Raw genomic sequence first — 24,974 nt, 5'->3', positions numbered from 1 at the left:
GCAACGTAATGATGTCTATCTCACTAATTGTCGCTTTGCACAGGAGTTTTTATTCGATCAGATTTAAATGCAAGTAGCTTATTTTTTGCGTAAAGTTCTTGAAAAACTATCTTTTTTAGATCCTGGGTCCTCCTGTAAGGTCTTGGCCCTGGCATATCGAAATTCTGATAAAATTAACTGTGCTCTTACAAATTTTACATTCATATAAAGGTAGCAAATGAGGCTACTACTCAACTCGATACAAAGCAATTATTATAATACACGTGACATCAATAAAATAACTTCGAAAAGAAGTGTGTACAAAAAGAATGACACATGCTACATTTCTAAAAGTTGTTTGTTGACAGTTGTATCAAAGGTAAGACTGAAATGATCACAATTTCAAGACCAGCGTGCCCAGGAGAAAGTGAATATATTGAGATTATTTATTTACTTGTTTTTAGGAAATAACATCTTTATCCTCATTTTGAAATACTGGCGTGATTGTCTGCTCCGCAAATTTATCACTCAACTCCTTTATTGTGGTCGGTTTATTATTTTCTTCTGCAGACTTAGATTCGTCAGAGTTATTGCCCTGTAATATTCCCTTTGTCCTGGCTGTTTTCGCAGACTTAGATTCGTCAGAGTCATTGCATTGTAATATTTCCTTTGTTTCGGCTGTTTTTGCAGACTTAGATTCGTCAGAGTCATCGCATTGTAATATTTCCTTTGTTTCGGCTGTTTCCGCAGACTTAGATTCGTCAGAGTCATTGCATTGTAATATTTCCTCTGTTCTCGCTGTTTCCTTAGATATTAAGTCCTCTTGTTCATTCTCTACTTTTTCGTGTGTTTTTTCTTGTGAAAGAGACTTTTCAGGTTGGTTTTCACTGAATATCGTTTTTGTTTGTTCGTCTTCACGTGCTTTTGAGAATCGTTCTTCATCCTCATGTTCGTAGCGTGTTTTCAACTCTTTAATGGCATCTGCGGTTGCTAAAAGAAATTGGAACAATTTTGCAGTCCTGATACACCTTAATATTTAATTTTGAGGTATGAAGAATTGTGTTTAACAACTTTATTTGATTTTTTAGAAAAAGAAAAATTGTATGTGGGTACCTATACAAAGCATATTACAAATCAAAATATTTACTTGAAAGAAAATCAGTTCTTTTCCACTTTGGGGCAAAAATCACAAATTTCGACTTTACTGATGTTTTCCACATCTTTTTTAAAACGTATCCCGCTGATAGTTATGCTACGGAACTCAGTCAAAAATCGCGAAAATTAGTACCAAGGAATATTAGTATATCAAACACCTCTATTATAACAGAAGGGATTTTTACTAAAAAAAAATTAAAAAATACAAAAAATCGCGAATTTGAGCACATTTTAAGTCCTTGCATGAATTTCAAATCTTTTATCTAATACTGACAGTGTTTCAGGTAACAGCACATATATTTTTGTTATTATTTGAATATTTCCATCTTAAACTATAAAATTTACCTTCGAAAGCATCAGGGTACTTCAGCTTTAGATTGGTTTTAAGTTCTCTGGAAGAAAGAAGAAAAAGTTTTGATAGTTTTTTAAAAGCAAGTTGTTTTCCAGAAAGTTCAAAATCGTCACTTTCTAGTATTTATTGATAAGTAACTTTGCGCCAAAATCTGAAAAACTAATAAGCGTACCCAGAGAAAAGCTGTGACGTACGGACGGAGGAAGAACCTAATAAAATCCGATATTTTTCTTACATATAGCTGAATTTTTTATTTTGTTTTTAACGCCAACTTTGTTTGCACTCAAGACACTAATTTCTTGTGTACGCCGCTAAAACACAGTCTGGGAAACACAAGGGTCTCGGACGAACGCTATGGATTGGATAAAAATGAGCACGTGGAACGTGACAACTTGTTTTCTAAGTGACGTTTAAATATTTTATACCGTAAAACAATCAATTTTAACTGAGTCACTAAAAACAATGCCCTGTTTTCAAAACATATGTAAACATAATATGGTCCTAAGCTTTCCAATTTCTAAATAGGCAGCTGAAGCGTGCGATTTACCAGGAAGGTTATTCAGAGCTCTTGAAAATGTATGCATCTTACCTGATGCGTTTAAATGTCACTTCTAAATCCTTCTTCAACGAGCATAACGTTTTTGAATGATTAGTGTAACTTTCTAACAGCATTTTGTGTGTTACATTAGACAGTTCGAGAAACTGCCGTAACATTTCATTTGTTTCTTCATATCGAAGCAATCTAAACAAAAAAAGAAGTAAATGTCAAACTGGTTAACACTTGAATGTGACCAGTATATATGTCCATTTCACTCGCAAATATTTTTCACAAGAACAAGAAATAAGCCTATTTCATTACACAAAATACACAACCACGACATACATACATAGTAACAGGAATACAAGGTTAGGTTAGCACATATACTTTGTTTACCTATATTATTTCTCATTGCATAGTCCAAGATTTCATTAAGTGTGTACTTCATGGCCAAAAATGATAGGAAAAATTTAGAGAAATGTCACGTTTTAAAAAAAATGGGGCGAAAAAAAGAGTTTAATATTAAATTGTAATAAGTTGGGTCAATTAGGCTGGGACCCGCTACGGTAAATACGTGCTTGATTTACAACAATAAATATGGCGATTCTCACAGAATATATTAAATGTAACAAACGTCAAAAACTCTAAATTCATACGAAATCTATTAGATTTGGTCAACCGCAAAAAAAAAATTCTTCTTTCTTTCTTCCAGAGCAAATTTGGGAAGAGCTTAACATAATGACAACATGAGTTAAGTGAAACAACACATAAAGAAACAGCATGTAGGATATCTTAAAAAAACAACAACATGTATTTACACAGATGACGATGATGATGAGGTGATAAAACAACAAGCTGTATTGATAGTGCTTATCTTAAGATAGGTGTTAGCTATAGAGGCTTACCCTCTAAAAATTCTGCATTGATAAAAAATCTTCCTTGTTGCAAGGATTAAGAAAATATGTAAAAAGGAGTTTAGACTAACATTAAATAACACAGGAACATAGGAACAAACAGGAACAAGAATAAGTTAATATAAAAGCACAGAGTATTATGAATAGTAACAAATTGGATGAATCATACATACGTATTTTTCTGTACTGTTACAATTCCATTTGTATCTTTACTTTGAGTCAATTTTTCCAACAAATCCGTAAACGTTGTGTCCATCATGATAATGTACAGTTATAAGTCAGTATATGTTTTCTTCTGTGATACATATTTTACACTAGATATTAATAAAATTTATCAGCTTTATTAGTTTTTTTGATATAAGACTAAAAGTACATGACACAGAATTGTACTTGCGCAGTTTTTAACTTTTACTTTATACTGTGCGTCAAAAGATCAAAGCAAAACTCGCAAGACGTTTAGAACATAAATTAATTAAATCTTTATGACAACACAAGTAAAAAGCGTTAAGGCAGGTGCCATTGGCGATCCCTTCACAACTTGGAAAGATATTACTTCAGATAAACATTGTTAGCATAGTATTTAATTTTGAATTTTGTACTGCAAAATATAAAGCTTAAAAAACAAAATAAGGTAAAACCAACGTAAAAAGTTTGAACATGTGACCATTTTTATCATTTACCTCTATATGGTTAGAAATGCTGACTACAATGATCAGTAAACTAATTATTTGTTTAGACTGGCTGTCCTTATTATATCAGTCAGGGTGGGTTACAATGAAATAAATAAACACACCTTGAACTCACTGATACTCATCTATTGCACATAATTTATCCCACAGGTCATTTTTTGAACACCTCTTCAGCATTTACAGACAGTTTTTATATTCAGTTTAATGAATTCACGTTATATAACATATTAAAGGCCAAAAAATATAATTTCTATTACTTCATTGAAAAAACTACAGATCGTAAAAAAGTCATTAATAGTTCATTGGTAATTAAATTACCTTTAATATTGCTCTCTACGCAAATAGTATAATAATTGAACTTTCCACATCCAAGCTTAAAGCTCAGTGTTGTTAAGTTAAAGGATTGGTTAACTGATCTACACGAGAGATAAAAGTCTTGACTTTAAAGATTATAACTATTGAAACAGTAACAAACTTCCTGTTAAAAAGTATTTACAATTAAGCATACTGTGCTAATATTACCCCTTTATTATAGGAATTAAATTAACGAAATAAAACAAGTTAAAATTATTATGTCAATTTAACATGGCATGTCAACTGCAAGAATCAACGCCAAATAAATTAACCTGGTCGGCATCTAGTAATATATAAAAGGATTTACAAATGTAAAAAAAAAATATGATGTAAGAAAGATTAAAGACATAATAACATTTCAGCCTACTTTTTATGCGCATTTTTAACCAGCACAGTCTTATACAAGAAAAATATTAAGCATACAGGCTAAGTGTTGGTATTATGTAAAAAGTAGTCTGCAGAGATGTCCTCATACAAAAATTGAATTTCTCTATTTCTCAATATTTGTGCGCAAGAAGAAATTCGTGCTGCGGCAACACGAAATGCGACATATTAAGGACAGGTCAGCCAGTTTATTTATTCACGGGCTATCAACTACTTAATCTTATATTATATTTCGTAACAGAGCTACAAAAACATTTTTACACAACGTCACACGACAGAGAACGCTTGGAAAACGGATTAGAAAATCGGAGGAATATGGCAAATTAAATGAAAAAGATGACCAATTACAAACCAAACATTGAAAAAATAACCTTAATAGAGAATCGAAAGTATAGCTGATATGGCATGACTAATAACAATTTACCCTTCAAATGAAAATGCTGTCGACGTTTTTTTTTTAAAGTAGTGAACATTTAAATGCAAGGATTGTTTAATGTTAATTGAAACTTGTTCTGGAACAGACATACATTGGATTATATTATAATTATATAATCATAATTAAATATATAATTCTAATTATATCATTATTTTCTATTACTGCAGGTCAAACAAAGAGATGTAAACATCTACAATAGAAAAAAAAACGCTTTTTGGGAATATTTATCTATGTCGCCAATATAAATAAATTTTACTAAAAAGAGAATTTAAAAAGAATCCAGCAAGCTTAACTGTTACTCCCATCCATCACCATCATCACCATCACTCCATCCAGATGGCTCCTAAAAATAAAAAAACAACAGCTATGACACATGTCGGATTTTATAAAACTTGCAAGATACAGAGTAAATCAAAACATTTTTTTTTTTGCATTATTTCCCTAATAAAATTGGTTCACTTGTATTTTCTTATCTTATATTTACTTCTCCCTATTTTCGAATTGCTTTCCTGCTTGTTTGTTTCTCAAATTTTCTTTCCAATATATAAATTTTATATTTATATATTTAAACTTTAAATTGCAAAATACTTCTTAACTACTGTGATAAGATAATATATTTTTGAAGTTTTAGGTCTTTACCGTTTCTGATGTTGTGACAGGACAATCTTTAGTAACCTGACTGATCATTTTGTTGTCAGAAATATTCTGAATTCTAGACCTTATTAAAATACTGACAAATAAACTTTTTCACATAGATAATTTAATAATCTCTGGGGATTCTTGAGTTTTTATTATATTATTATATAGAGTTTTTCGTACAGGGGGAAGCCAAAGTGTTCCTTTTTTTATATATTGACAATTTTTAAACCACTTTCTTCTGCATGTCCGCTAACGTTTGTTCAGACATGACAACTCATAATTAAACACCTGTAATGCCATTGCAAAAAATAAATGTCTTTATACAAAAAGAACAAGATTCTTTCTGTCGCAATGGGCAGTCAATATTATAAGTAGGTAGTTTGATGTTTAACACATTTAGGAATAATTTCAACTAACCTCCCAAAATAATCAATATTAAAAAAATCACTTGGAAATAATGATATGTTAAAAAAACCCATGAAATTTCAGCAATTTAATTGCAGTGGAGCAAGTTAGACTAAACTTTGTAGCAAAGGAATTCCGTGTTATATTTCTGGGATTTCCAATAAGCTTGGAGATTCAATTCAAATATCACTTTTCCCTAATTCATTTTTGATCCATTTTCATCGCTTTAAACAAATGTATTTTTCAAATGACCTGAATTTTAAATGAATATCTGTTTTTAATTTAAAATTTAGAGAATCCAAATGCACCAAAAATGGTAAATTAGTGTAAATTCAAACATCCATAAAATAATAAAATGATTTTTTAAGGCATTGAGAACATTTATAACATTTAAGCATACTTCTTTTAAAACATTAAAAAGTTTTTATAGAAGAAAGAATCTTTTCGCCATAAGGATTATATTTTTTCTGCATACCCTGTAACTTTGCATGTATATTTGTATGCTTTGCAGTCAACGTGTTAGAGCACACTTGTATATAAGTCAACCAATGCAATCTAGCTGTTATAATAATGTAAATTACCAGTGAATTAAAATCCATTGCTGAAAACTTGGAGCTAATTTCATTTGCCTTTGCATCAACAACAATCGTAGAACTTGAATCTTGTTTTTCAATACTGGGAATCATATCTGCAAAATAATCCGGCTCAATTAAGGCAAGCTTTTCTGGATTAATTTTTATATCAAATTCATTGCCTAAATCATTGTTCCTGTCCTTTTCATCTTTGGCACCATTTAACTTCGAATTACTCTTTATTTTCTTTGTGTTAACTAAACTCATACCCTTTGATTTGGGTTTAAGAGTACTTGTTTTATTCACGGTTTCTATGTTAACTGAGTCTTCATCAGGTTTTATATCTAATACTTCTGGTAATGGTGTAGTTGGTGTGTTTGCGTTAGTGGTGTCATTCCAACCCCATTCATCATCATTTTCTGGTTCAACAGGGAAAACTGTTTGTTCAATAGTATTTAACTAAAGATAAAATAAAAATAAAATTTTTAAAACAATATGTTACGACAGCAAATCTCAAAGCTTGGCACACAAAAGTGTGAGTACACATTAGAAAGCTCGAAAGTTTCCTCAAGCTTCTTTCCAATTTCAGGTATTTACTCAACACATGTCAAGGATATTTTATTGCCAACAAAACTAATATTCCAGCTACGGTAAATTCAAAAACTTAAAAATTAGCACAGTCCAAATACTAATTATAATTTAAGAAGGAAACTGCAGCAATGTCTCACAAACCTCAGACTCATCGTTAGAGAATGCTTCAAACCCTTCCCAGTCTGGTTCTGACATGTTGTCTGCCATTTTCTCCAAGCCTTTAAGCAACCAAAGCAGTGTTTCCATTAAATTTAGTAATAATAATAATAATAATCATATTTGGTTTTTTAGATCTCCGTTTGCAATAAAAAACTTGAAATGTAAAATTAAAGCTTTTGCTATTTAATGGCTAATAATGCCTTCTCAATTCCAGTCGAAGAAAATAAAAAAATGTTTTTTTTTACCCTACCTGTTGAAGATGTAGTTTTAATGTCTAGAGATTTTACTGATGGAGATGAATCATCTAGAAATTGAAAACAAATTAGAAATTTCCATATTTCGTAATTTAAAAAAAGTTAAAAATTGATTTGTAAAATTTAAATTTTTTGTGTTTTTTTATTTCTTTGATAGAGTATTGAAAAAGCTTAAAAAATATGTAATAGAAAATAACCATGTAATTGGATTCAGTTGAAATAAGTATATTTTGTTTTCTGACTTATCAAAACCTATTATTTTAAGCAAAAAATTGCTTCTAACAAATCTTTGAGCACGAAGCCTAATATCAGTACATAGTGGCCCACACTAGAGACCATCACATACTGTACTATAAAACATTTACCTGATACTTGTGTTTGAATCCTTTTTGCCTTAGCCAATTCTCTCTCAAGTCTTCTTTGTTCACGTTTTAACCTTTGCTCTTCTCTCTGCCGTTCTCGCTCTTCGCGCCTCCTTCTCTTTTCTTCTGCTGTAGCTTCTGGGTTTTTCTCTCTGGGGGTTACAGATTTTGAGTGCAAAATCTCTGCAACTGTATGTTCAGGTTTAGGGGCTAGATGAAACGCAGAAACGTTATAATAAAGCAGAAACACAATAAATACATTGATTTGAATGCAATGTTAATGAATGTAATAATTTTAGTCCTGGACTAACTCTTGTAAAGAAAAAAAAAGTAAGGCTTTAAGTTTTCGCCACATAGCTTTCAGTGTAAAAATGAACACTTCCTGTATCATATGATGGTTATTTTTATAGTATTGTTACAACAAGTCTTTACTCAAATTGCTTTTTTTAGGCTATTTTTTTAAGTATCCAACAAACACAAGAAAACCCACCTTTTTCATTTTGCCTTGGGGATCGTGTGAACTGAAAAAGAGGACAAAACTAGTAAAGATGGCCATGACTTTCCTCCTGTACATGCAGGTAAAATAGATGACCATTTACAATATGGTTTATAGCTACCGTACAAAAAAAAACACTAACATCTGGTTTTCCATCATAAAAACAGGTAATACGCTCCCCTCCGACTACATTCTCACTTCCAAGGAGAGGAATCAACAATCCCAAAGCATTAAATGTCGTTGTCACAATGTCATCATTAGTATCTTTAAGTCCTACCAGTAGCTAAATAATATGTGTTATAAATAAAATAAATAAAATGTGTTAATAAATAACTGACAATCAATACACGTCTCTTTTGTCACTAATAGTGTTGTGTAATCTTGGATCTCCTTTTATAAACTTTCATCAAGAACTACAAAGAAATGTTTGTAATGAAACAGAAAATGGGGAATACTACCTCGGGGAGCACATAATCTTTAAGAACATCTTCTTGAATACAATCAACATACAATGCCAAGTACTTTATGATTATTAAACGTATTGTAGTGTCTCTCGAATCAAACAATGACAATATTAGTGGCAAGGAAGACTTTCTAAGGAAATACAAAAACAAACATTAGAATACAACATTGTAATGGACACTAAAAAACATTAAATATGCTAGGTACATAAACAACAAATTATTTAAAGCAAGATAATTCTCAATTTTAATTAATTAAATATGTGAGCACAAGGAATAAGGCAAGGAGAAAAATTATTTCACAACCATACTTGAAATATTCCATGTCAACTAGCGCCTGTATTCCATGATTCATACAGTAATCTATGACATAAAGTAATCAAAAAGTAGGAAAAAAGTTATCGTACAGAGAAAATTGACTACAAAACAACAATAAAGGGTATAGTCCACTCTCAATCCTATTTTCAACAAAAACATTGGCTTTTTTATCAATAATCCAAAGTTGAAAGTGTGAAGGAAAATGCATTAATTTTAGACATCAGGGAAATCTAGGTTAACTCACTATTTCCTGAAGCAAAAAGTGACTGCAAGAATAGCTCTTCATCTGCTACAGGATCCGTGATGACAAAATGAGTAAACAACTTTGGAATGATGCGTCTGGATATAATAGATGCTGATAATGATGATGTGGTAAGTGAGAGAGACCTAAAATACAAATGGTGACTAAAACTATTAAATAGTTGTGGTCATTGAATGTATCTCTTACCACAAATTACCAAAAAATTATATTGACATATATAATAGTATAGTATTTAGTATAATATATATTTATAGTATTATATTTGGTTAGTATAGTATGCAGTATATACTAAAAGTATATATCCCAATCAAAAGCAGAAAAGAAACTAACCTGAAGAACTGATGCCTCTCTGTTGTAGTCATTAATGTTAGATTTTGCAAACCATTTAAAACATCAAGTAATGGAAATCTAAATTTGATGACAGAATATACCTGCTTTGTAACTTTGAGCATGTTAAAATTGTAGAACGCAAAATAATAAATATCCTTTTTTTTTGGAAAAAAACACGTAATGAAATATATATTTAACAACATTACCAACCGATAAATATTTATGGATGTCGGCCAAAAAAAATATTTTCTGAGAAATTTGTCAATCTGTTGCCACTATCATGTACAGTTTGAAACACTGATGAAAAAAATCTATATAAACAGATGTCATGGTTTAAAGACTTTGATGAGGTTTAATCGTTTTGAAAGATTGTTCAGTCATTGCCTCTATTGTGTAGTCCTTGAAACACAGATCAAAAATGTGTAGGATCATGCGCTTTTTACAAACAGTTGAAAAGAATTAATTTCCACTTTATGATAATGTCATCAACTCGTCCATTCCAAAACACAATGCATAATACAGACTGACACACACAATTGTTGTATTATTTTGAAAGATATGTAAGTACATGAAATCCAAAAATGAAACGGTAACTTGTGTAAAGCAAAGAAGAAAAAACCTTCTAGCCATTAACAATATTTTTTAGCTGTTTACAGACAATTATTATTATAAATGGATACATACTTAAAAAAATGATCATTCTGCAGCGACTTCAATGAACCTAACATCTAGTAATAATAAAAATACTTTTTTTAATTTTTAATTCATTTAAGAAAATCTAATTTGGGTCCCTGGAAAAAGAGACAAAGTTTGAAATTAGTTCCAAATTTTTGTTTCATATTTCTGGATATTTTCGAGGTGTTAGCCATACGAGGGATAGATTTTTATCAAGAAACACTGCCCACAAACTAAGAAAAGCTAAGGTAAAAACTAATAGAGAAATTTTTATATCAGCAATTCTTATAATCAGCAATGCAATGCTCTCTGCAGGATGTGCATACACCAGGAATAAAATTTTGACTTACCCCCTGAGAATGTACAATGTATAGTACAAAATATTACAGAATATCTCATCTTTTTAAACAAAGAAACATTTCTGAGTAAATATCAGCAACTACAACTCTTAGCTTGTAGTCCTAATTCCATATAACAAATCATCCAAAAATTCTCTTAAACGCAACTGTTATGTCATAGATTCGGTTCATTTTTGGCTAGCTGTTCTTACTTTAGAAATTAACCTGATTTCTAAACTTTGCCTTCTTAATCATAGCAGTTCAGGAAACATTACAATTGAATTTTTGTTTTTGTTTTTTCTAACCATCACAATTGGATAACAGATCATGTAAAAACCAGTTCCCAAAAATGAAATTTAGCAAACAGTGCTGCATCATCTACTTTTTTCTACATTGAAAACCTGTACTTATTTCCATTTTCTATTCTTCTAAAACGTTTTTAGGCTGGCAACGGTAGTGTAGGTAATATATCTTTTCCTTACTTCCTTTTTTTCATTGGTAAAATCTTCTTCCAATTTTCTCATAAAACTTCTCGTATTTGATGCTATAAATGAATAAAAGGATGCTATCACTAAAGACTAATAATTTTTTACCATACAGTAGAAAAAATTATGAAAATATAATTAACTGACCATCATCCTTTAGATATTCAAGAACACTTAAAGCAAACTCTGCAAAGCCACTGATATCGTTATCATAGCTTTGCTTAGAAAGACGCAAAACCTAAATAGAAGTAAAGTATTTTTTTATGTCATCCTTGGGAAATTGATGGATTGCCATGAAATAACTTGAGTCCATAGCTCAGTTAAAAATGTTTTTGGTCTCTCTTAAAATAAATAAAGTTCCTTAGAGATCAAAATAAAAAAAATGTCTTTCTATAACCATAACTAATAAATCACGTGTATTATCTTTTTTTCACAACTAACACCAACCTTTGTTGAATTTTCAAAAGATCCCAATTTCCAAGTTCCATCTTCAGTAACAAATATAGATGATACACTGATACCATTGTGGCATACAAAACTCTAGAACATGAATTATCAAAATCTTATGTGCAGTTTTTCTTTATTTCTGAAATTACTTAGCCAGGATTGCCTATTCAGTTTCTATTAGTACTGTTATCAATGAGGGTCTTGTGAAAGGATCCTAGTGCATTTAAAGTTCTTATATATTTGAACTCCGAAAAACGGGGAGGCACAGAAATAGCACAAATAGACACCTGCCAAAGATATAAATCCTATTTTTATGCTGAATGCTAAACAGAATAGACAAATTTACAATTTTATAGACTTTATGCACTGGACTACAGGTGACAATTATTTCTAAACATGTGTTAAATATGATAAAATATTTATTATTTATTCTTGTTGCTCACTTCATTAATTCATAAGAGATCTATTCTAACAGTTTACTTTTGTGTATGCTTATAACAGAAATATCAAATATAAAATTCTATAAGTTCCTAAACTTAAAGGTACTTGGAGGTACGTTATGACATTTCAATAAATATTTAATAATTAATAGCTCTGGCAACCAGTAATTGCCGATGCAAATTCTAGTCTCCTTCAGCAAAAATTTGCACTTTTTTCCATTTCTTATTTTGATTAAACAAAACAATCTTTATTGGCATTTTTAATCTTAAATCTTTTGTTATTTTTCTGATCAATTTTAATAACTTTTTAAACAAAAAGAAAGCAAAAAGCTTTTTTTAAATTTTAAAAAACAGAATAGTTTTGTTTATAGTGTCAGTGATTCATTTTTCCCTAGAGAAAATATTGATCTAGTTGAAGTTACATTATGAGACATGGACAGTGAAGCAGGAAGATCTTGACCGTTTAGAAAGGAATGATATGAGAATGGTTAGGTGGATGTGTAATGCCAGTCTGAGAGACAGAAAGAGTTCAGATGAGCTAAGAAGCAGGCTACGTCTCCGTAGAATTAAAGATGTTATCCAGATAAGAAGATTGAACTGGCTGGGGCACTTGGAAAGAATGGAGGAGGATAATTGGGTAAGAAAGTGTAGAGACTTGATAGTTCCTGGGGCAAAGCTCAGAGGCAGACCGAGAAAGACTTGGCAGGAGGTTATAAGGACAGACTTGATACAGAGGAAGTTGAGTTTAGATCTAACACAGTCTAGATCAGATTGGAAGAGGGTCATTAATATACCCCGTCCAACCCATGCTAGCATGGAAAACGGACGTTAAGCCGAGAATGATGATGATGATGATGATGAGTGTTTTGACTAGAAGATTACATAGTTAGAAAAATACACATAGGCATATGCAATATAATATCTGCTGAGAGGCAATTTTCATTTGCTTTGGCAATTTTCTGCCAGAGAATAAAAAGATACAATAAGGTTAGTCATTCATAAAGGAGTATTAACCACTGGTAAATATTTCCTGTCTCATTGACAAAGTATTTTTTGATCAACAGGAATTGGTTTTGCATCAACAGCAATTGGTTTTAAATCAATAGCAATTCCTAAAACTTTTTTAGGAATTTAAAGTTTTCAGATAAAAAATCCATCTGACATTCTCATCATAAAATCTTCCAGAACTTTTTAACAAGAATAAAGCATTTAGCACACATGAAAATCATAAATCAATCAATAACAGGCATTACCCTGTCATGTAGGAACAAGACAGCCTCTAGTATATTGCTGATGCCTGCAAACACCTCTTCTTTCTCTTGCTTTTCTACAGCTACATCTAGTGGTGTTACATGTTCAGTGACTAAAGTAATCTGGTTTCTTTCGTTAACAGTTGTGCAATATTTTAAGATGTAAGGATGTCGTGTAGTTCGTATGACCTATAAAAATAAGTTATGTAGCCTAACATGAGGTAAACATTTTGGCATCCCTAAAATATTAGTATGAAAATGCATGACAAATATCAATATTCTAATAGATGCTAAATATAAACTTACTGATGCAAATAATCTACAACTAGTTGATAAGCCTGTGGAAAAAAATCATATTGGCAGAAGAACAATGGAAAACAAACAGTTATTAGAAGATGGGTGACATTAGCAATGACCTATTGCTAACATAAATCTTCTTTTTTTAAATTTGTTAACCGGTTGCCTCTATTGCATAGAGCTCTGTACACTGATGTATGGATGTTGTGACTGATTTGTCGTTTAGCAATTTAGATAGAGTTTCTTGCTTATTTTTACTGGAACAAAGTGTATTATTAAAACAGATTACAATCAGTGTTTTAGCCATACAGTACTGGAAAAAGGTTGTTGAACATATCGAGTGCGCAACATGCGTGGACTCCTTGATACGCGATGTACCGCGTTTATAATAAGAAGAAACAATTAAAATAAATTGTCTATCGAGAATCTAGTATCGTGACAAAATCTGTCTCGATGTGTCACGATGGTAGGTGATAATGAGAATAAAGAGAAAGTTTTTTTAATGAGAATAGAGAGAAAGTTTTTTTTATTTCAAACACATCTCTGCTTTATCTTTTTTTCTTATTTTAAATAGGTGTATATTATAAGAAAATTTTTAACTTTCGTATTTATTAAAGTAATTCTAGCGCATTACTTTTTCAACGTATTTTTTTTCTAACGCTACTTTTCGTTCTTAAATTTTGAAAATGCGATCTCTAACGAAGCTTTTTTTGTTGCTGTAAACTTTTAAAATGCAATCTAAAAAAACTTTTCTATCGCCGTTCTTCGATCTTAAACTTTTAAAACGCAATCTAAAATAGCATTTCTATCGCGCTTTTCGTTTTTAAACTTTTAAAATGCGATCAAAAAAAACATTTCTATCGCCGTATTTCATTTATAAACTTTCTTACTTCCATCTAAAAAAGCATTTCTATCGCCGTTCTTAGTTCTTAAATTTTTAAAATGTGATCTAAAAAAGAAAGATTAACGCTAGCTGTATACCCTAGATTGTTATGCATAAGTTAAAAAAATATAACACAAAGGAAGTATAATTATATTTAAACATCCACGATCATTGTTGAATACACTCTTATTTTTAAAATAGTTCTATTATGAAAAAGTGTTAATGGCCTCGATAGATTCAAGAATGACATCGAGACGGATGCATTGCGAAGCCCTCTTGATACAATTTGAAACGCGATGTTAAACAACCTTTTTCCAATACTGTAACAGAAAACATTATTACATTCCTTGATGAAAAGATTTTTGTAGTAAAAGCAAATCACTCTGTGAACATTGGGGATCTTGTCCAGGTATTCAAAATGAAAATTCAATATTTATCATATACTTGGTTTGGAGATGTTAAAATAGATCAGGTGAATAAATGTGTAGGTAGTTATATAAATACTTCATTTTTTAAAAAAATCACAATTGAAAAAGTGAGTTATTCCAGTAATCCCTAAAAACTTTTACACCCAACAATGTGCTCCAAATATTCTCTTTTTTGCTCAGTTAGCACTTTAGCACTCAATTTATCATAAGGCAGAAATATTCTTAAATCCCCCTGAAAAACTTTCATTTTCACTTTCCACCCTCTTTTCTAACATTGTATAGTTTTCATGTTCCATATGTAATGCAACAACAAAAATTTTCCTACAAAAAATAATTTTGCAATGGTAATTAAATCTTTATTCTTTAAAGCAAAAAATAATGCAATACACAATTTTGCAACATATATATATCTTATCATAAAACGTGATCACAGCCATTGCAAAAATGGTTATTATTTTTAACTTAGGTGGGCCCCAAATTGCACACACAAAATGTATGCATGTGATTGCAGCAATGTTGTTTTTGTCATTGATGAAAAACAATATCTTAACATCTCACAGACAACATCTGTGGAAAAAAGTTAAATAAATAGCTATATATACCTCAATATGTTTTTCAGCTGCTTCATCTATCTTGCCATGTTCTTTTGGGTACTGAAATGCAGTGTATTTAATGCCATCACTTGATATTGCTGGTGCTATTGTTACTTTCACAGGAGAGTCACCATTGGAAACAAATGGTTGTCCAATTTGGTAATCTTTTGAATATGATCCAGTTAGAGATAGTGCTAGTGCAATTTTAAGAAGTGAACATGAAATTTTGTCTAAAATACAGTACAGTCTGAATGTAATCTACCGCGGACGCGAAACTCGCATGAATAGTTACACAGAACATTAACATTGCGATAGCTTTTGTTTTTTTAAGAAAATAATTGCCCCACGCGATCGATTGTTTAATCACAATAGGTTGCAAGATCAATTTTAATAATCTATTTTGTGCGAACTCTTTTGAAATTTTTAATTGCAGTAATTAAGCGTTTTTTTTTAGATCGCATTTTAAAAGTTTATAAACAAAAAGCGGCAATAGAAATGTGTTTTTAGATCGCATTTTAAAAGTTTATAAATGTAAAGCGGCAATAGAAATGTTTTTTTAGATCCTTTTTTAAATGTTTAAAAAGGAATAGCGCCAATAGAAATGTTTTTTAGATCGCATTTTAAAAGTTTATAAACGAAAAGCAGCGATAGAAATGTTTTTTTTGATCGTTTTTAAAAGTTTAAAATCGAAAAGCGGTGATAGAAATGTTTTTTCACATCGCATTTTAAAAGTTTATAAACGAAAAGCGGCGATAGAAATGTTTTTTTGGATCGCTTTTTAAAAGTTGAAAATCGAAAAGCGGCGATAGAAATGTTTTTTAGATCGCATTTTAAAAGTTGAAAAACAAAAAGCTGAATTTAATAGTTGTGAACAAGTCCTCTCGCATGTTTCTTAAATTAAAAACGCTGGAATCTTTAAAAGTAATTAAATCAACAATACATTCTCGCGCAATGTATTATAAAACTTTGCGAAAGATTTTTATTATTTAATTACTTCATGCTAATACTTAAGGGATTAGCTTATCAATACATTTACACAATGCATCTCGCTATTACAAGAAATATAATTGCTCCGATATTTCTTCGCGAGCGCATTGTTTTTTAACACTCAAATATAAACTCGCAAAACCCTTAAGGGATTTAATTATAACAAAGGACAAACGACTGCCGTCCACCATGCAAAGGTGTGATATTAGCATGTACGCGGTAGATTACATTCAGACTGTACTGTATAATTATATGCCTAGTTGGTTACAAATAATAGCATAATAGATTAAAATTTTACATAAAACTTAAAGGGATTCCTGCCTTAAAAATGATTTTTTATATGTTGTTGAGAATAAAAATTGTTTATCAAGTTTTTTTCAAAATCTTTTTCGTTCTGAAGATATTATAAGCTTCAAAGATTTCCAGCTTACCTTATGACATCATCATTAATGATGTAAAATGAGGTAGAAAGCACAAATTATTACTTGAGATATCTTGAAAAATTTTAAATAGTGTGGACTGATATCTTTTGAATATTTAAAATCTTGAATAATTTGAGACGGAAAAAAGATTTTAAAAAAAATTCCAAAGGGCTTGATTAATTCTCAGGGGGGGGAGGGGCAAATCAAAATTCTTTTTAAAGTAGACATGAACTGCACTGCGACACGGCTGCTTAATAAAAGTTCATGATGAGAGTTAAAAATATTTGATGTTTTTCACAAAACTGTGAATTTTCACCTAAAAACTTTACAGAACAATGATACAGTAGACCCAAAAGATAAATCAGTGTGTTAAAAATACCAGTTTTGTTTACATCTTTGACAGTGCTGAATGGTTTATAATTAAGTTTCACATTTGCCAAACAGTTGGCTAAATTTAAAACAATAAAATATATTTCTCTTTATTGTTGATGGTCCATAATAATTAAACAAGAAAAATTTAAAGATCAAAATAGCCAAAATGTTGAATAACATACGAGGAACATAATTTTACATTTTATACTACTGAACTAACTGAACAAATTTGTGAGTAAAGATAAAGAAAGTAAAGTTCCGTGGGTAAAGATGTAGCCATCATATTGTGTGTCCAATTTGTTGTTGAACGTTTCCAGTCTGTATAATATTTAAATTTGGTGCCATCTCACATCATAATCGTTATCATCGTTGGAAGCTGGTAGCGGAAAAGGTTGGTCATGACAGATATATATTTCTGAAGTTCAAAAAATTTAAACAAGGTTAAAAAATGCTATTACTATTATAGCATGCATAATATTCTTAGTTATCTCCAGCAAATGGTCTTATTTTTAATGTTTATTGGTATAGTACATCCAAAACCTAGCTATATAGCTATACTTATTTTATCAAGTGTGCAGCTACGAAAATTCGAAAATTCTGTAAAAATGTTGCTAGTAAAATATATAGCTAGATACTTAATTGTGAAATATAGTTATTTATTTGTTACTTATCTGAGCAGATTTTAGGATTTAGAAATCTATATAAAAAAATTCTCGCCTAAAATTTATTTTCTGTTTGCCACTCCTGTAATAATAATGCAGGCCTGGCAATGACCAATTCATCTCTTCTAGAAATCGTCTGTATCATAAATCACACAAAATTATACACACTTTTATTACAAAAAACGTATGTTGTGTAAATCAGGTCTCTACAGTTTGTAACTATAGCTAGCTATCCGGAAATGGCATAAAAAATTCTGTTAAGAAAAAATAATCCAGCACTCGCAACTAAGATGCCATATTTATTTTGCCGTAGAGTAACTTTACAGACCAGTTGTTTACCCATATATACCGTTACAGAATTCCCGTCCCCATGGTTTGTTGTCTTACGTCAAACCCGCTAGCGCTTGTCATAAAAGCAGAAAACCCTGGAGAAGAGGTTGTTACTCAGATTATTTCCAGTCTTTCATGTCCCTGTACGTGCATGCTTCATATACAACGTAGAGAGCTACCATTTCAACCTAAATACGGTTACTTAGAGGCTCAAAGACTGTTGTACTGGAGTGTTTTGTTTCTCCATCGGAATGAACACACATATATAAAACCTTTTTTTTGAAATAGTATGCCTTCCGTATATCAAATATTTGGCCACACAATAATTTTAGTGGACGCTAAATTGATTGAACACAATACGCTTCATTGAACACAGGTGTAGCCCGAGCGAAAGAATATAGTTTTGATCTCTGAAGGCTCGTTTCCATTTGACTACACTTTCTGCTAAGGCCCAAAAAATCCACGAGCTTTTGTGTTGGCGCGTCCGCACTTGGACAAAAGCTTCACAAATGTTGCTAGCAAAAACTCGTGACCTTTTCGCGTTATAAATATAATTTAGTCGGATGGAAAGGAGCCTTAAATTTCATGAGATCGTCGATAAGCGCCGCAAACGCCTGCATATAAAAAGGCGAAAGTCCACCTTAATCTTTTAGCATGTCAGTTTAAGGTGCATACATTAAAGTGATAAATATTGCGAAATATTTAGGAACACTTTTGTACGCTTTGATAGTTTTGAAAATCAAAATCATTTTGACTTTTTTAAGAGCGCCCTATAATGACATAATTTCATAATTTTGACCAATGAATTTGCTGTAAATCACCGCCATTTTTGATTTTTTACGCGCATGTCTGTTTTCAGTGGAGACTGTGCTTTTTGGAAGCACAATCACGCAGCGCTAAGTATGTCGTGAGCTAGTTCGATAAGGGCTAGTTCGATAGCGAATTTTTAAAAAAATTCGCGATTCCTTCCTGAACTCGTCAGATTTATTTCCGAAATATGAGACAACGCTTTTTAATTTTGTTGACTGCAGCAAAAAAGACAACTATAAAAGTAAACAGAGTTGTTTAATTCATTATAACCCTATTTGATCCACGGGGCATTTTGTGCACATATTATGATCGAGGGACGCACACTTTGAGTAAGACGAAGTTCCCTACTTAGAACTAATGCTAGTTGGAGGTACGTGGTGGAAATAAATAATTGGTCTAGAGTAGTAACAGTTCCAGGTATTAACAAAGACTCTGTAGATTCAATATGTCCCACAAGACTTGCATGCTGAAATGCGTTCCAGATATAAGCTTAAGATCCGGAAATGTGCGTATCGATGGTTACACTTATTTGCTCAAGTATGATGTCCCAGCTAAATTCAATTCGTTAGAAAGCTGTTAAGTATAAGCCCTTACATTCCTTTACATACTTAAATATTTCCCAGATGAATTTAAGACAAATAACTTCCGCACCAAGAATGCTTAAGTTATTGTTCATAACCTTTTAGATAGTCAGACTAGAATGGTAAATAGATATGGAGAACAGTTTAAAGATGAGCAAGCCAAACCATCTGAAATCTTACGTATAAAAGAGATCGAAGATGTGTAGGTAAGAATTAGAGGCCGCTATTCAAAAATTCAAGTTTAAAGACGCCTCAATACAGACCATGGGTCGATACTGGGATCTGTGCGTCAGTGTAAGAATAAAGGCATTTATACAGACGAGACGAGGAAGATGAAAAATCTATGTTGGGGATCTACTAATCGATGGAGATCGATGGTGCTAGCCTGTTTCTCAAAACATGGCAGTCCTTTAGATTAATGACCTACAAAAATCAAGGCGCATGCACCGGCATCATCTAGGTAGCGCTGGTATACTGCACAGATTGAATCATTTTAAAATTTTATGTTACCTTCTTTTCTACATTTCGCTACTAGTTCCGTATGTTACTTGTCATCAATATTTCTTACGATATACTTTGTGCGTGCCTTTGTTCCATTTGTACTGTATAGCGCTGTTTCTCCTGCCAAATCAATCTGAATTCTTATTCACCCACAACGCTATTTTAATCGCCTTAGAGATGATATCTCCAAATGGAGTCTAGCTTAGACAGTTGGCCTTATGCTTTCGTGCCTGTGCGTCTTTTTGCTCAGTCGCGTAGAGGCATTCTTTATGCCTGCTTGCGCTAGACTTATCGATAGTACAATCCCTTTCCCTTTCAGGGATACGCACAATTGTCTTTACACTTAATAGAGCGTGATAAGTCTGCTTAACGCATGTGCCGTATATCTCTAACTTCCGCTCCTTTTTCTCCTTTCTCACGGTTTATGATTACCGTAAAATCTTTGTTTACCTCAACTCTGCAAATACCGTAGAGCGTTAATTATGCGGTTTCTTTACTGATAACAATATCCTAAATCTTGTATAGATTGTTTGTGAAGGTGATGCGATTAGTGTTTTTTATTTGGATCAGTTCCTGCCTTCCAGATTGTGAAATTTTTGTCTATGAAGATGTTAAGCCATGCTGATCTAATACTCGTCGATGTTAAGATGATACTCGTATAGTTATTATTTTTGTAATGTAATGAGTTTTTTTACTGTGCTCGTGATTTTTATAAAATAAGAGGGGCACACGCAAGAGCAGTAGACATTTACACGTACACGCCAGGGGTACAATATGCTAAGCTCATCCTTCAGATTTAGAACTTGTCAGCTTATTAATCTTCATCCTCTCTGTCAGGAAAGACAGCTGGTGAGGTTGTCATGCAGGTTTGACGAACTTCAAGGAAATAACATTGGCAGTTCTTTTTACGCATGTTTTATTTGTCTTGTCGTTACCTTCGCTGTATTAGAATCTTGGACAAAATCTAGGATTATAGCCCAGCCGCAGAGGTTGTTGGCATCAAAGTATCGTATGTGTAAAAATCATTCGCACTTAGTATTGACATAGCGATATACCGTCTGTGTTATGCCTTCAAAAATACCCTTCTAGAACATGAGAAGCCAGTATCCGTGCAAAGCTCTAGTTTTGTTCCGGTGTATTTTAGAGCTGCGTTCAACGCTATTCCTGTGTAGAAATGCGCAGGATTTAGCTTATCTATCTAAGCGGACTTCTCAGAAATTTTCGAAGACATCTGTGAGGGGTAGCACATCTGTTTTCAGGTAAGTATAATAATAGCCTCCTAAATTCGTTTTTGTCCAGCATATCCCACTTGACGTGCATGCTCCTAATCTTTCTCGTATATTTGCTTCATATTCATCTTGGTATAGAACATTTCTTTTGCACATAGAACATCTTTGCGCGTAGTTCAGTTTCCTCAAACTGTTCCCACCCATATACTCGTAGGGATAAACATTTTTTCATAGTATGACTTCTTCAATGTAGAACTTCAATGGATAAGACACCTGATATGACGTGATTAAACGTGTTTATTCACCTTTCATACAAAGTCTCAATAGATTCTCTATAAGTAGGAGGAGACTTTTAAAGTCTGCATAGATGGAAAACGGAACTATGAATTGCATTTATCCATCGCAATATTTCATCCGGTTTTGGTTCTTCTTTAGTATTGTAACTTTGACTGCATTATGATCCATGCAATACTCGTAGTACTTGTTTTTCGACTCTATAGCGTTGCTTGCAGACTGTTGAGACAGAAAAGCATGGTCTTGTGATTCTAAATGTTTTTTCCACCTAACAGTTCGAAAGGCTCTTGCTGAAGGTGCAGTATGTCTTTTTATTGTCCGTTATTACCGAATTATTAGTAGGTTCTATTGCTCGCCGCGTGCCGTGTCGTAGTCAAATATGCGGAGGGTGTTAATGAGTTGTTTCCTTCTCGAAATTGGATACGCATTTGATCTGTTGAAAACTCTATACCCTTCCAGTTGTAACGATCTTCTCGTGTCTTGGATATTAAATGTGGATTTTACTAACCTCTTTATGGTGCAGGTATGATATGACAATTCCCTTGAAAGCATGGTTGCTGTTGAAAACTTCATTACTTCACTCATATCTACCACCCAAATGCTCTGTTTCTTCCGGGTCCTCTTCTTTCTCAAGATTTTCTGCATCAGTCTCAGATGCCAAAAATATTTTTTCGTGTACATGATGCACTTAAATAACTGTACCTTGTTAGATCCCATATATTTAACTTCTTCTTCAATCAAACACCTTTACGTTAGATTTCACCATTGCTACATATTCGTCAACCCTGGTTTTTTTATACTGTAGATGGAGAAGCTTATAAAAGTCTTGTGCATGCATATGGTCCCTCGATTTAGCCATGTGGGCTTTGCCAAGGTGTTTGCTCTGCCTTAACCAATAATTTTATTCTTTAAGCCTTTGTATACCCCTATTTACTGGCTTTTTTATAGGCTTAGGTACAGCGTTGATGAACCAGTTGTACCAGCCAAGTAAAAAATTAACAACCTGAATTTATTAAATCAATTTGTGTAAGTGAACCGTATCAGGGCGATACTAATTTTTCTTGCGTCAATAAAGCAAAGTGATCAAAGTATTGGTATGAGGTGTGTGTGTGTGAGCTTTGTATTGCAATTACTGGAAAAGCGTTTTTAAAATTTAATTACATGTTTAAATTAACTAATAATTTTTTTCACGTCCTGGATATTTACGTTGCACTTTAATAAGGGGCATTTCATTAACAAGAATATTCAAAATTTTATACCTCGTGCTACCGTTTTCAATTTAAATATGCAAGAAATGTATTTAAACTATATAAACTAACTATTGTATGATAAAAAGCTCATAACGAACCGGCATGCTCGTACATTCTTATTCTTACATTCTTTTATTATTACAGAGATCTCTATCAAATGGCACACTTACATTAATTTCCAGCAGGAATTGTTGAAAACTATCAAAGAAAACGTTCAAGTGCTCCATTAGAATAAAGAAATTTGCCGTTTTCTTGATTTACATTGCGTGTTGCAAATCCGTCGAACTTATGTCTAGTCAAAAAAGCCGCTGGCACTTTAAAACCCCACCTTCCTCGGTGCTATAAAATAAGGCCAAATCTGTATTTCGGGGTGTACGTTATTCTCACTTTATTTAAGGCTTCCACTGTCCAACCGAGCTACCATTATTTGTTTACAAAATCTATAACCCGAACTCACCATTTGTACCAAAACAAATAACCAAACAAATTCAAATAAAAATTTTGCTGAAGTAAGAAGAAGAGAATCATTCGTTGTTATTATCGGCAGAAATATGACACCATGCGAAAAATTAAAAGCTAACAACTATCTAGTTCGTAGCCTAAAGCTTTGTTAAACAACTCCACAAGAAGAAAGCTATTTTTGTGTGATAGCTAGTATGGTACCAGGTATATATTGTGGCAATATGGTCCACATACGTAATCGAAAGTACATTTGAACGTTTAATATGTCTTCTTCATGTGTGATTATGATATTGTGTATTATCGTAGTTAATAAATTATATTTATTATAATAAAAAAATCAAAAGTAAATTTCTCGTTCAATTCGACACTGTATAATTAATAGATGACAACCAGGCTGGTTAATAGGCTAAAATAAGTTGAAAATAGTTTAGTTAGCTGGCTTGGCCTTAGCAAAGCTGAATTTTTTTTGTTTTTGTGTGCATTCAATATTGAGTCTTTCGTTTTTATCTAAGCTAGCTAGCAAGTAGCTGCTATAAAGCTAAGCAGCACCACAAAAAGTAAACAAGTTCCAAAAAAGCAAAAATTACACAGGACTGGAATAGTTTTTTTGTCAAGAATAACGTTTTTTAATTTTTTTTCTGCAACTGTTAAGGTGTGTTTTTCTGCCTATAACAGTTAGGTAAATACCTAGTTGTCAACAAGCTAACTATGACGCTTATACCCAAGGCTACTAAAAAATTTAAAGCTTCCCCAAACACTTTTTAGGCAAAATCACAATGATTCTTAGTTTAAAATTGACTGAGGGTGTTGTTAAGCTGCAAGCACCAACATAAGGCAAGGTCAGACGAATTTCCTGAATCCACCCGAATTATTGCGGAAATGCAAAACAGCATGTTAAAAAAGTTTGTTGACCTATCACCATTAATGAACAAAGGAATGTTGACATAAGTTTCATGTTTTTTCATGTACCCTTTCTGACTTACCCTATTTTTAGGGCTCAAATGACTCAGACACTAATATACACAAAATCATTGTGTGCAAAGAAAAAGAACATGCACACATTTTACACTCAGCAAAGAATGATTTTAACATGGTCTATAGTGCAACCCAGTCCAACTATATATAGTAATCTAGCGTTTAGACCACCGGGACCTGAAATTGTAAAACAAGAAGACAAAAGTAGACATGATTTTTCATGCTTTTCCCTTACTTTTCCTTTTTTTTTTGATTTTTACTCAGTTTAAACTTTACATAACTATAACTATACTTAAAATTTGCATGTTCGAAATATATTACAACACGTGCATGTACATGTATGACTAAATTGAACTACATGCATGAATTGCTTTACATGTGCTGAAATATTCTGGGTATAGACTGCAAGGAATAGTAGGATAAATAGTTTTATGTCAATATGTATTTTACAGGCCAGAAATATTTTGGATTGCGATCCCCAATTGGCTAACAACTAGTGACATACAAGTGTGAAAAACATTTGAAATGAAAATAGGACAGCTCTTTGATAAACAATGAAGTTAAAAATTGTAAAATATGCAGAAAACAAGTGGAGGAAAGCTAAAATAAGTAA

The 24,974-nt window shown here is 32.1% G+C and overlaps 2 protein-coding genes across 3 annotated transcripts; both read right to left on the bottom strand.

The window, feature by feature from the left end:
• Window positions 1–261: 261 nt before the first annotated feature.
• Window positions 262–3,348, bottom strand: LOC130662477 (kxDL motif-containing protein CG10681-like). Its single transcript, XM_057461360.1, has 4 exons — window positions 3,112–3,348; window positions 2,076–2,228; window positions 1,480–1,526; window positions 262–969 (listed from the first exon to the last, which is right to left on the bottom strand). Exons 1-4 carry the CDS (start codon window positions 3,195–3,197, stop codon window positions 440–442), a joined length of 816 nt encoding a protein of 271 aa, XP_057317343.1. The 5' UTR covers window positions 3,198–3,348; the 3' UTR covers window positions 262–439.
• A 1,185-nt stretch (window positions 3,349–4,533) lies between these two features.
• On the bottom strand, window positions 4,534–15,878 carry LOC130662472 (protein-associating with the carboxyl-terminal domain of ezrin-like). Of its 2 annotated transcripts, XM_057461353.1 has the most exons (18): window positions 15,496–15,878; window positions 13,592–13,623; window positions 13,289–13,474; window positions 11,596–11,688; window positions 11,296–11,386; window positions 11,146–11,207; window positions 10,335–10,378; window positions 9,651–9,728; window positions 9,303–9,445; window positions 9,052–9,103; window positions 8,738–8,873; window positions 8,422–8,562; window positions 8,274–8,304; window positions 7,787–7,993; window positions 7,418–7,471; window positions 7,150–7,226; window positions 6,427–6,876; window positions 4,534–5,144 (listed from the first exon to the last, which is right to left on the bottom strand). In XM_057461353.1, the coding sequence occupies exons 6-18, from the start codon at window positions 11,185–11,187 to the stop codon at window positions 5,097–5,099; spliced, it is 1,503 nt and encodes a 500-aa protein (XP_057317336.1). In that variant the 5' UTR covers window positions 11,188–11,207; window positions 11,296–11,386; window positions 11,596–11,688; window positions 13,289–13,474; window positions 13,592–13,623; window positions 15,496–15,878; the 3' UTR covers window positions 4,534–5,096. The 2 variants fall into 2 exon arrangements, with proteins under 2 accessions (XP_057317336.1, XP_057317335.1); XM_057461352.1 differs by lacking the exon at window positions 13,592–13,623.
• Window positions 15,879–24,974: the final 9,096 nt, after the last annotated feature.

Source organism: Hydractinia symbiolongicarpus, chromosome 10 (assembly GCF_029227915.1).
Source record: "Hydractinia symbiolongicarpus strain clone_291-10 chromosome 10, HSymV2.1, whole genome shotgun sequence".
Lineage (NCBI taxonomy): Eukaryota > Metazoa > Cnidaria > Hydrozoa > Anthoathecata > Hydractiniidae > Hydractinia > Hydractinia symbiolongicarpus.
This window is presented reverse-complemented; position numbering and strand designations above follow the sequence as displayed.

Coding starts and splice junctions, on each gene's coding strand:
- LOC130662477 (XM_057461360.1), bottom strand. CDS start 3,197: ATGATGGACACAACGTTTACGGATTTGTTGGAAAAATTGACTCAAAGT. Junction 2,229..3,111: donor GTAACAGTACAGAAAAATAC/GTATGTATGATT, acceptor TTTTTTGTTTAG/ATTGCTTCGATATGAAGAAA. Junction 970..1,479: donor GTACCCTGATGCTTTCGAAG/GTAAATTTTATA, acceptor AATTTCTTTTAG/CAACCGCAGATGCCATTAAA.
- LOC130662472 (XM_057461353.1), bottom strand. CDS start 11,187: ATGAGAAAATTGGAAGAAGATTTTACCAATGAAAAAAAGGAA. Junction 7,472..7,786: donor GATTCAAACACAAGTATCAG/GTAAATGTTTTA, acceptor TTCAATTTCTAG/ATGATTCATCTCCATCAGTA. Junction 5,145..6,426: donor CAATGGATTTTAATTCACTG/GTAATTTACATT, acceptor TTTTATTTTTAG/GAGCCATCTGGATGGAGTGA.